Genomic DNA, 12,764 nt, shown 5'->3' with positions numbered 1-12,764 from the left:
CTGTTTCTATACACATTATCGGGGCTTTTAGGGCTGTAGAACCCTGCGATACCCTCATACCCCGCAAACATTCTGAGATCATAGAAAAGAGGGGCGTCTGGGGAGGAAAGAGGGACTTGGGTCCCAAATAGGGACTGGTTAAACTAAACAGGGACACTTAGCAAGTATGATTTAAGGAAGTAAATGAGAACATAAACATTAGAGCTGGTTTATGTAATGGCTCGGTCATATCTAAAGAGTATTAAATATCTAAAATATTAAATGCAATGCAAAAAATATATATATTTACTTATACCTAATAAAGTGTGCTGATATCTGCTTTATAGCCCTATAAATGCTCCCTGACTCTATTCCAAAGTTAACATACTCTGGCACTTGAAAGGTTAATGAGCTCTCATCAGCCACGTCGTTAACCCCTTTGAGAACCAGACTTTGGTACAGTGAACCTGGCACTGAAACAGTTAATGCTCCGAAATACTGGGAAGTTTTAGTTTTTTTTGGGGGGGGTCTAAATACCCTTTTTTAATGAAATGCGTTCGGGTTCAATGGAAGCGGATCGATAGCATCTCATCGTGGGTTAATAGTAATCGCAAAATAAACTCGCAAGTCTCAAAGTTCATCCAAGTTCTGCAACGTTTCAAAAAAAAAAAAAAAAAAAAAAGAAACGAGAAAAAAAAAAAACATTCAAAGCCAGGAACCTTTCATTGATCTCCTCGGAGCAGGTGGGAGTTTGAACCTGTCTGCTGTCTAATTCTACTTGTTCAAATTATGCTCTTATCTGAAGCGTTGCCTATCTAATAATATACGCCATTTAAGATAAAAACAAAAAAAAAGTTCAACCAACTGAGTAATAAAAAATATTTTGCTACTTTTTTTTTTACTTAATGGACAAAAATAGCCCGATAATGGATGATGCAGAATCAGAAATACTTAATAAAACATTTTATAGACAATGTGGCCCATCAATTTTCACATGTCGGTATATATAATTGCTATATTAGGAATATTGAGGGTGGTAGATAAGTGGAACAGCCTCCCAGCAGATGTGGTAGATACAGATACTGTGTATATATATATATATATATATATAATTATATTACAATGTTCCAGTGCTTTATGATATTAACTATTATATTTAATTACAATAGATAAAAAACATGCTATTTTGGACCAGAGCTGCCGGAAGTTGGACCCTGGGGTCAAGAATATTTTGAATTAAATGCAGAATTAATTTAATTTTCAAATAAACGCTCTCTCCCAGAAAAAAAGATAAGTTTGGGGTAAAAGCAGAATTGACATCGAAGACAAACGATTCTGACAGCGTAGAATGTAAAGCATGTTGTAAGTGAGTTTGGTAAATGGGACGTTTTGGGGGCAGATGGGGGTCTAAGGAGCAACGTGTTTAAGAGATGGAAGGGCCTTTCTGTTCATGAATAGAGTTTTTTTCGCTTAAAAGAATGTTGCTTTTACCTTTTCTCCGACATTATAAACAAATGCCTGCCAGAGCCCTAATGGAAGCCACTTTCACTGGGTGCATAGAAAGGCCAGCCTCGACAAGTTGGTGTGAGGACAGAAAAAAAGCCTAGATTACTAATATGAAATACTTTCTATCTTAGGTTGGTCTTTCCAACCTTTGCTGTAATGTAAGGAACCTTTAATTTAATGAGAGTCTGGTAGATAAGTGGAACAGCCTCCCAGCAGAGGTGGTAGAGGCTAATATAGTGAGGGGATTTAAACGTGCATGCGATAGACATACGGCTCCCGAATCTAAACTAAAAAAACACAGATACGTTTGTGCCAATAGGTCCTCTCCATTCTCTAAACATCTAGCTATTATTTTTTCTATTTAATCGCATATATTTCTATATTTTAAGCTAATTAGCAGCATTGGAAGTGTAATCATTAGAAAAAAAAACAACTAAGGAAAATATCAGTTTCCAGGCTTTAAAAATAGTTTTACAAAAAACATTGCTTAAGAATAAAGTTTATATGAAACCTAAAAGAGATGCAGGGTCTTGGAAGGACTCAGAGGTCTTCGGCTGAATGGCTGCCCATAATTATCTATTGAAGAGGCATAAGATAATTATATGATAGATCGCTACTTTTGATGAGTTCTCCATATATCAGTGGAGGCCATAGGAGGTTCCTTAAGCCACGGTATGAAGAAATTCTAAAGGGAATTATTGGATCCATGCCCTAGAGGGGCAGGGGCAGAAGTATGAGAGACAAGGCACCCCAGGGTGGGACATTTTTGGGGTCCACAGCCTGTGTCTACAAAAAAATCCTATTAAAAAGAAGACAAAATTTAGCTGTTTTGAAGACTTTTCCCCTAAAAAAGTGGCTTCTTTCTCCAAATGGTTCTAGGGTCCACAAGATTAGACCTCCTAGCAGCATTATATGATGCAAGAAGGTTCACGAAGCCCCCAAAAAGTTCCTAGTCGTCTATGAACACTAGCAAAGGGTTAAGGGGAGAAAAAAATTTTTGCCCCCAATATTTTTAGTTTTTCTTAAAATCTCACTGGGGAAAAAAATCATGAATTTCATTCATCATTGTGTTTTTATTCACTGTGATCCGCATCAATTTTGTGACAATATTACATTTAAAATAATATATATAATCTAAATATAAAAATATTAAATTTAAAATAATAAATATCATATAAATATAAAAATATTAAATTTAAAATAATATATATCATATAAATATAAAAATATTACATTTAAAATAATATATATAATATAAATATAAAAATATTAAATGTAAAATAATATATATAATATAAATATAAAAATATTAAATTTAAAATAATATATATCATATAAATATAAAAATATTAAATGTAAAATAATATATATAATATAAATATAAAAATATTAAATGTAAAATAATATATATAATATAAATATAAAAATATTAAATTTAATATAATATGGTTTATCTCTGTCCTTGGCATTTTTTTTTGCTAAACCTCTGAAGTTACAAGATCCCCCCCTTTTTTTCTCTGTAAGAAAAAAATATGAAATTAAAGAAATTTGCATAGGGTCCCTTTAAAATTTTATTCGCAATGGAATATGGATTAAATTTGGATATTTTTTGGCCGCAGCTTGAAATAAATGTTCTATCCCCAAATTATTCATAGACATTATCATAATGATTTAAATGCAGTCGCTGCAAAGATATCGCCGAGACGGTAGTTTATCTTTTGTTTAATTCTTCAGCTTTTAAGATTTTTCGCTACCCTTTTTTAGCTAATAATTCCTTGGCTTTTTTTTTTTTTTTTTTTGATGATAAACAAAACCCTGGCCAGTTTTAAATGTCTGTAATTTTTTTTCCAGATAGCGAAGGGCTACACTGGGTGAAATGTGATGTCCCTTTCACACTGCAAACCTTGCTTTGGGGTGGAAAAACGTGGTTTTTTTTTTGATTACTAGAAAAGAGTACATCTGGTGATATTTGATATTTTTACCCCAAAATGTACTAAAATTGTAGAACGCATTTAAAAAATATGAGCTCATTTCTTAATAACTTTTTTTGCCACTTCTCAAGTGGATCACCCTTCCATCATTTCGGGTGTTCTGTACCTACCCATTATGGACTCCTAGAAACATAGAATCTGCCTGCAGATCGGCCCCATTCGGCCCCCATCTAGTCGCCTGTTTTTCCTGCTGTAAAGACTCAAATCAGTCGTTGGCCTCGTTTAAATTAAGGACCCATATACTTATCCCATGCATGTTTAAATACCCTCTATATCAGTCGCTACCAGCACTGCTGGGCAGCTGCCCCATCTATCTATAACCCTATCAGTAAAGTAGCATATTACTACCTGTTTAGATACCCATGTGAATTTGAATTCTATGCGTCCAATTCCAGGTCGAGTTGCAAAATTCCTAAGGAATGTTGCTGTTTCTTTCTATAGGAAGGAGATACTTTGTTTCTGATGACTTGTCACATGTTTTTATCAATCCCGTTTCATACGAGCAAATATTTTGTTTTGCCAAAAGTATTGAGCAACTCTTATAGTAGATTACGAAACATTCGCTATCGGTATGTATACTACAAGGGCATCAGGGCATTGTAGTGACCGGGGGAGGATTCTGCTATGGGTGGTAACAGACTAGGTGGCATGTATGGTTGTATATATATATATTTATGTATATATATGGTATATAATAAACTATGTACTGATTTTGAAGCATGTGTATAGATCAAAAGGGATTTTTTCTCACATGTGTTGGCGCTACAGCTTTGTGAGATCACTGCGAGTCCCCATAAGCAAAGAAACTTCAACAGAGAACCTTAAATTTGCACTCGGGGATATCTGGGGGTCTAAAAAAATTTGCGAAAACTGCAATTTTAACTCTTAGATCCTTTGGTTTCTACAACTCATTGTAATCCTTCCAGTCTATTTATTATGTGCTTTTTATGTCATATTCAGGTGTCCTAAACACTGTTTAGGTGACATATTTCCCAAATTCTGAATTGAGGGGAATTACACCTCAGTGTGCACGGCAGCCTGTGTCTCACTACATAAATAAACCCCACATACAATGCTTGGGTCATCTGCATAGAATTACTTATTCACGTGAGAAATGTCAGGTGTCTGACTGAGAAATGACCTTGTTAGAGATCATTTGTAAAAAAAAACAAAAAAAAACAGATATATTTATTTTGGATTTTCAGACAATTGATTGCACCCAAATGTCAATTTCAATACGCCCCCACATAAAAAAAACAACACCAATAGTAAAAAAAGTGAGGTCCCTAATATTCACACTTTATCTGCCATTTCTGTTTATGTAGTACAATGTATTTATTTATTTACATTGACGCAAGAGAAAGGTGACCGCTGTCACCTCTACTAATTTGACATTGCTGTGCTGTGGTGTATTGGATAATACAATTGCATGGACAGTGGTGTATTAAAGCATGCAAATATACGTAGTGACATTTTAACAGTTATCAATACAGAACGTGGAAAGTAAGTCATAAGGGGAGGGTGATAGATGAGTGGAACAACCTCCCAGCAGAAATGGCAGAGGGTAATACAGTGAGGAGATTTAAACATGCATGGGATAGACATATGGCTTCTGAATTTAAGACGAGACCAACGACTGATTAAGGTTTGAGTCCTTACAGCAGGAAAAACAGGAAGACTAGATGGGGCCGAATGGGGCCGACTGGCCATCAGATTATATGGTTTTATGGGATTTGACGTCAACAAATGTGCTTTGAATTTTGCATTACATCATAAAGAATATATGTTATAATCAAAATGGATAAACTATGCCATCAAACTATTTTCTAATTAAGTAAAAAAGATGTTTTTTTGGGAGTATGACAACGCATGCGCAGCATTCGCTTAAATAAGTAATCCTGTCCTTAGCCTTTAGTCTTCCATACAGCCTCATGTCGTTATAATGAAGGCTCTCATCGCTCTTGATATCTACAATCTCCCTCTTTAAAAAGCCCTAGGAGAAACGATGTACTTTTTTTTCCGCTTATAACCTAGATCTGTCCATCTGTGGGCTCAGATCTGTGAAAAAGGGAAATTGTTGGCCGCTGGTAATGGAGCCCTGGGGAGGAAAGATTCCTGTAATTGCCATTGTTTGGAATCCCGGGGGATATGTCCAAGCATCTTGCAGTCTATAGAGGCATTTCCTTCCCTGTCTGCTGGTAGAAGAAGGGGGGTAAAGGGGTTGGGGGGTGGTTTATGTCAAAAAAAGCTCATAATGCCAGGATTTAAAGCCCCGTTAAGTAGCAAAGAGCCATAAAGACAAGCTGGAGCTGCAAGTTCAAATCACAGACATTCTTAAGAAAATATTACGCTACTGTTAGCAATGGAGATTTTGGTTACTTTACTAACTGGCGTTGCATTGACTCCTTCAGGGGCTGAAAGGGTGGGCAACGCATTAACGCAATAATCCAGCGCTCGGTGGGTTAATGTAAAAGAGGCCCAACCAGAAAGCGTTAACATGATTTGTGGGATTCTAAGGATACCGGCTTGGAATGTACATTTGTTAGAAAATGAAAGTGAATGTAATCAACAGAAATCGCGGATCGGCTCGGCGGTATTTGTGTAGAAATATGTTGGGGGCTGGGCGTTAAACGGGATTCTGGCGCAAAGTCGGAATGTATTTTTTTTTTTAAAACATGACCTCCATTGTGTGTGAGAACGCCCCCGACTCTACCTATTTGAGCACTGTGGGTGGATTCCGGGGAAGTTCGCAGGTATGCTCATGACCCTCTGCCCCTAATATTAGATACAAACAGTAATTTATTTTGATAATCACAGATAGGCTGTATTTTTTATGACTATTGGCACATAATTTTAGGATTATTATTCCCGAGTCACCTGTCTTCATGCAAATAAATCATGGTTTGTTTTGGGTCCACTATGTAAATACAATATAACATTTATCTGCTAGCTGCATTACATCATCGATTTCATCGTACAAGTCAGAAGGATATCTAATGCGCTCTCCCAGTGGGTTAAAAAATGGGCAGACTAGATGGACTCTATGGTTCTTATCTGCTGTCAAACTCTATTGTTTCACATTAGACCTTTAAGGTTCTAATTTAGAACACACTCAGAATTCTAAGTAGAGATTGACGTATGTTGGACTGGTTCTTGTTCTGGATCTTCAAAAGCGTTTCCGAGAGGAGACGGGATTGTCTACTAAACGTCCTTTCTTTCATTCATTCACAGAGTTCTTCGATGACTTCTCAGAGGGGCGAGAATGTGTCAACTGCGGAGCGATGTCAACCCCTCTGTGGAGGAGAGATGGTACCGGCCATTATCTATGCAACGCCTGCGGACTGTACCACAAGATGAACGGAATCAACCGCCCATTGATCAAGCCCCAGAGAAGACTAGTAAGTAACATGGTAATATTTCCTAGCATTCATCTGGGGGGGGGGGCTGCATCGTGATTGACTGCTCAATGCTTGACGTTTTAGATGTTTGTACATGATGCCCAGCTCTGGTAGGGTCTTGAAGGTCTGCTAGGGTTCAGGTCCTGAAGAACTCATGATTACCATCTTTATTGTCTGTGATGTTCTGGTTTGAGAGAGAGAGACGTGGACTACCATCTCCGGTCTATAACGCCATTTACAACCAGGTTATATCAAAGAGACCAAAGAGCACCGAAATGCACGTTGTCAGCTTCTCCTGAACCTGTGCTCGACATCACCGTGATCTTGGAAGGAGCGAGGTGGAGCAGTAGGACATGACGACTTCTAGATACTGGGTCCACTTCTGCGCACTTTGACACTCCACATATTCACACTGTCCAAAAATAGCCTACAGATAGCTGACGTAGTGAATTTTACACCGTATGTTCGACGTGTACATGTATGTACAGTAGGACCCATCTCAAAGTCCTTAAACGTGATTAGTGTTTGACACTTTACATCTATTCCACTATCTTAAAAACCACAAAGGTCGCTCCATCTTAGCCACAACGGCATCTTTTACCCGTAAACAGGGGTACCTTCACATGAATATAAAAAAATACGCTGGTCCTATCCTGAAGCCTGTCCAGACTCTTTTAGCTTGAAAAAGCAATATATATATGTGTTAGAAACCCACCTAGTGCACATACCATAGGAGAAGTCATCTTAACTTCCTGTTCAGAAGATCTGCAGGATTATTCCTCCCCATTTAGTTATTTTTTTATTGTAATGGGGGTGGGGGCAGATGCACAGGGACGCTATTACCCAAGGTGACCCTTTCCCGAGTCCGGGGAAGCTGTAACCCTTTGTTACAGACAGAAACTGTTTGAGAACGTGTGTAAATTCAGCATAAATGTTTACAGGCTGCGTATTTGAATCTAACGTTGATCAGCCTCATGTGTGCGGAATAAAGAGGCCTTTTATCTCATGCTATGTGTCAACGAACGTGTGCTCCATTCTTTTATATAGGGGAGTTTTTTTAAATAGCTCCCCATTCCAGCAGGGCTGTGCAAGTCCCATCAACTGTTAATCGTTGTATTGCCACCTAGTGGTGGAGGCTGGAGCTGCAGTTATTTAAGCGAGGCCGACATGCATTATCTTTAGCATATGTTTCGCCTGCATAATCTGGGACCCAAATTTATACACAATAAAAATCCGCACTTTTGTATTTTCTATGAATATAAAAACTCCAGCTACACAAAAAAAGTGCGATAGTTTTAAGTCCAACGTAAAGTGTATTTCCTCTGAATTCATAGATCAAACATCATATATTTCTAACGACTGAAGTTAATTACCATGAGGTACCGTTATCTCTGGCAATTAAATACGCAATCTCCTATAACATAATAGAAATAGCAAATGCATTATTTATTAATATGATAATTTTTCCTGTTGTTATTATTATTATTTTTATATATATATATATATATATATATATATATATACCGGTATATATATATATATGTATGTATTTTTTGTGATGCAGGGTGTGCGACCTCCAAGTGACACTTTTTTTAAGCCAAAAATGTCTTTGTTCATCTTACAGTCAGCCTCACGCCGCGTCGGCCTGTCCTGTGCCAACTGCCATACAACAACAACTACGCTTTGGCGCCGAAACGCAGAGGGGGAGCCAGTTTGTAACGCTTGCGGACTCTACATGAAGCTGCACGGGGTACGTTATCCTTGTCACCAGAACGCTGGCTGTCAACAAGGTCATGTCTGTCATGATTGTCAGTGATTACGAGAAGCGGAATGTAAATGCAGTGAGAGTAGATGTGCTCATTATTATTTATTATTTTATATAGCGCCATCATATTCAATAACGCCGTACAATGGGTCACGATGGATATTCCCTTAGAAAGAGTAGATGGCCCTTTTTTTAGTTTGTCAGGAGAGGGTTAATATTGACCCTATCATCTCAAACCTCACCTTTAATAGTTCTGATTTGTCCTTTACCATGTTTACAAAGCTATTTACAGGGCAGGGAATGGTCTCTGAGCCCCAAATAATGGCTGATATTTATTGTTTTTGATTACACAAGCATGTAGCCTCTTTGTAGTTTAATCTTTTGAGACCAAAATCATAGGAGGGAAATATTAGCCCCCAATGAAAACCAAAACATTCCAATTGCGTTTCCATCTTACTAATCGTTGCTTGTCTTTGGGGTTTCCAGGTCCCCAGACCACTGGCAATGAAAAAAGAAGGAATTCAGACAAGAAAACGTAAACCGAAGAATCTCAGCAAGTCAAAAGCTTCAGGTATGGACCACAAATTACCGAGTCATGGTGTGGAAACAGCATTAAAGCCACACAATGTGACGCTTCAATTGGACAACTTACACGGAGCATACCTCCCAAGTGTCCCAAGTATATTTTCAAGCAATGTCCTGCTGTCCTATCCCACTGTCCCACTTTTACCGGCAGTGGAGATCATAGGCAGATCCTGTGATCTCCTTTAACCTGTCCAGAGAGCTGTAAAATGAATTGATGTCTGTGCTGAAGTTCTCACATGGCCTCCTTGCGAGGGTTGAAAGCTGTGCATCATGAGGTGGCTCTTTGGCTATATCGAGAGGACAGTCCTGCTGGACCACATCCCCTCCTGGTTTCAGTCCAACCCTTTTTGCCTCTAACCATACCCCTTAAACATTAGCAGGTGCTTCAGCATTCACCTCCTCTCTTCTTTTCTCCAGGGTCTAGTGGCAGCGATAACCTCACTCCATCCACCAGCTCAGCCAACTCCAGCGCAGCGGAAGAAATGCGTCCCATAAAGATTGAACCCGGATTGTCTCCTCCTTATGGACACTCTAGCTCCATATCCCAGGTACAGTAAAACCAACTTTCTACATGATGACGGTCCACAACAGGTGTTGTTGGCCGATGTTACCAAGAGGACTTTGGACTATTTGGTCTCTGTGTGAATGGGGGTTGGAGCCAAAACAGTGCCGTGGTATACACAGTGCCTCTTATCTTTTTAGCATTTGCTTATACTGTGGTACCGCTAAAATAGAATACAATCAAGATGGCATTAAAGCCTTCCATGTCTATATGTTTCCTGTAGGACATACCCGCTCCCTCTGACCAAGCTATGGGTTGGTGTAAAGAGTTGGAGTTGCGTGACTTCTAATTCTAGACCACTCTAGGTTCATCTTTCTCATTGGTAAAACAGGCAGCTGGGTTTTGAACTGGTAGGGGTCACCTTTTTGAATCAGAATTTTGCATAAGGTCAAATTAAGACCCAGCCTTTGAGTATTTCCAGCTTATATGTTATTTTGCATGATAGCTAGCCCTATTTTATGTCCAGCTTACTATGAAAGCATTTCTAAACGCTTACTCTGCTCTTTCTTCTAGACGCAATCTTTATCCGCAATCACAAGTCACGGGTCGTCCATTCATCACATGGCAGGCCTAAAGCTCTCTCCTCAAAGCCACCATTCGACCATCAACACATCTCCTCCAGCAAACTCCAAGCACGACTCCTGGAACAACTTAGTCCTAGCATAAAACCTCTTCACGGCCAGTGCATTTCACCTCCTAACTTCACCTGAAGACTAGAAGCCAAGGAGAAAGCAATTCTATATTATGAACTCCTTTCTAACCCAGAGATGTTATTAAGAAAGTGAAGAAGATTAAAAAAAAAAACAAGTTCTCCAGAGACTTGAAATATACAGAACTAACAAATAATTTAAGGTCTGTTATTATAGTGAAGGATTGTTTATACTTAAGACTTTTAAATGTTGGATAGATGATAAGAAGTATGGCTTTAACAGAGGTTTACACCGCGCAATGAGGATTCGTGATTGTCCACAACCTCACCACCCTTGAGTAAGAACCCATGAAAGACCCCATTGAGGCCTGTCGATGCACTAGAGATATCTGGAAGACTTTGAATGCATCCTTTGTCCTTTGCTGCGGATGTCGTGGAGCCTGTAAAGCCAAGAAAATTAACGTTTCAAGAATCAAAATGATCGATTTTGCGTCGGGACATACACATAGAGGAAGCCGGTGTCGAATTTCGGTTGCCGAGTTGTGTATGAGGGTCCCCGTCTTAGGCGACTCTAACGAGCTGGTTGGTGGGTTTCATGGTCGCAGGCTTAAGAAAATATATCCAAATGTTTTACTAGAAGAAAATAAAAAAAAAAAGTTTTATATATATCGTAAAAGTCTTTTCTCTATACACTGTAGAAATATTACCGTGTCACCGTCTACACATTGAATGCCCAAAGGAAGTAACTTTGGTTTAATAGACGCCGGTTGGCTTAGCAGACTTTCACAGAAGTGAAAGCATCATCAGAACAAGAGAAATATAATATATATAATGAACAACATCAAATAAAACTGATGCAGAGCTTGCAGATACCAAATGTTATAGGTTTGCTGTGAACTACTGTAGTTGTCCAGTAGTTGTCCAAAGGCTTGTCCATTAGCAGAAGACATCTCCACCTAGATGTTCTTGCTACCTTTTCACATTTTGTTATGTTTTTTATTTTTTATTTATTGTAGTAGCAAACTTTTCCCCCGTATATCATGTACAGTATGATATCTGAGTACAATGTGATGTCTGTAGTCCTTTCAAACCTCAACACAATGACTCACATTTCCGACATTTTAAGTTGTATATTTTATTGGTAGATTTTGTTGATCGTGATATGTTTTTTTCGTGCCCTTTTTCATCTGAAAAAAAATATCTATTCCACTTGAGGACCTGCATTTATTTCCATAGAAAGTATTTTGCAATATCGGAAATCCTTGGGGATTTAGCCCAGACCGGATGTTCTGATATTTTAATCTTGGGCAATTTTTTATTATTATTTTTTCTTGTTTTTCTTGATTTCGATTTTTTTTTTGTTTCTTTTTTTTTGTTAGCAATATAAGTTCCGTTTATCCATTTACTTCAGGGAAGGAATTAAGATCCGACAGAATAAAATTTCCACAGTGTATAGAAGAAATACCGAAATTGTTAAATATGTGTGTTTTGTTACCCTCTGTTTTCTAGTAATATGTTTGAATTTACTTTTTGATGTACCTTAAAAGCCAGTGATCCTTTCCAGCCCAACCTCTAGATTTAAGGAGAGGGCACATCATACCCCAGTCGACAAAAACAAGTATTTTGTATATTCCTATGTTGTTATGTTCTCCTTGATTTCAAATTGTAAAATTAAAAAAAAAAAAAATACTTTGTACAGCTAAAATAACACAGAGGTTTTACCAGTACTTGAGAAATCTACAACCTAACTGTGATGGAGTTTATAAAAAAAAAAGACTTATTATTTTATTATTAAACATTTTAATAAACATTTCTGCGTTGGAAATAGGATGTTCCTCCCATTGGGTATGGAGTTTCAAAATATCCAAAAATTGGGTACAGTGACGGTCTCTATGATAGAAAAAAAATCCAAAATGGCGCATAGATGAAGCCTCTCCGATTTTTTAACCCTTGCTGTTAAGGGTTCCTAGTGGGACGCTTCGGTGGAAAGAGTCAACTATACGTGATGAGAGGAAACGTATCAATACATCCAAGTTGTTTTAGGTGATTCTTTGGGATTTAACCCATTCAAAGCGGAAAAAAAAACCCAAGGTGCGCAGAATTCCAATGTTTTTTATTTTGTTGGGGGGGTACCAACAGGCACCATCATGTAATGCTTCAGAGCTTTGGTACATAGATTGGAAAATGGGATGGCACTAGTTTATATTTTTCTAGCTGAGACTTTATGCTAAGGACTGCCAATAGTTAAAAAATATATATTTTTGGTTGCCTAAATATTCCATTATATTGGTAAAAAATGATGGTGTGTTTGAGATGATAAATCGCCCCA

At 37.9% G+C, this 12,764-nt stretch overlaps 1 protein-coding gene across 2 annotated transcripts in view; it reads left to right on the top strand.

Moving 5' to 3' along the window:
- GATA4 (GATA binding protein 4) overlaps nt 1-10,593 on the top strand; it is a 19,444-nt gene extending 8,851 nt beyond the window's left edge. The window contains exons 3-7 of one of the 2 annotated variants that reach the window (XM_053458640.1): nt 6,708-6,886; nt 8,499-8,624; nt 9,126-9,210; nt 9,642-9,772; nt 10,300-10,593. In XM_053458640.1, coding sequence (XP_053314615.1) covers nt 6,708-6,886; nt 8,499-8,624; nt 9,126-9,210; nt 9,642-9,772; nt 10,300-10,452 — 674 coding nt within the window. In that variant the 3' untranslated portion in view covers nt 10,453-10,593. The remainder of the gene's footprint in view (nt 1-6,707; nt 6,887-8,498; nt 8,625-9,125; nt 9,211-9,641; nt 9,773-10,299) is intronic. The other variant, XM_053458641.1, reaches the window with a different exon arrangement.
- The last annotated feature ends 2,171 nt before the right edge of the window (nt 10,594-12,764 follow it).

This window comes from Spea bombifrons, chromosome 3 (genome assembly GCF_027358695.1).
Source record: "Spea bombifrons isolate aSpeBom1 chromosome 3, aSpeBom1.2.pri, whole genome shotgun sequence".
In the NCBI taxonomy this organism is placed as follows: Eukaryota; Metazoa; Chordata; class Amphibia; order Anura; family Pelobatidae; genus Spea; species Spea bombifrons.
The sequence above is the reverse complement of the archived record's forward strand: the minus strand, read 5'-3'. Positions and strand labels throughout refer to the sequence as shown.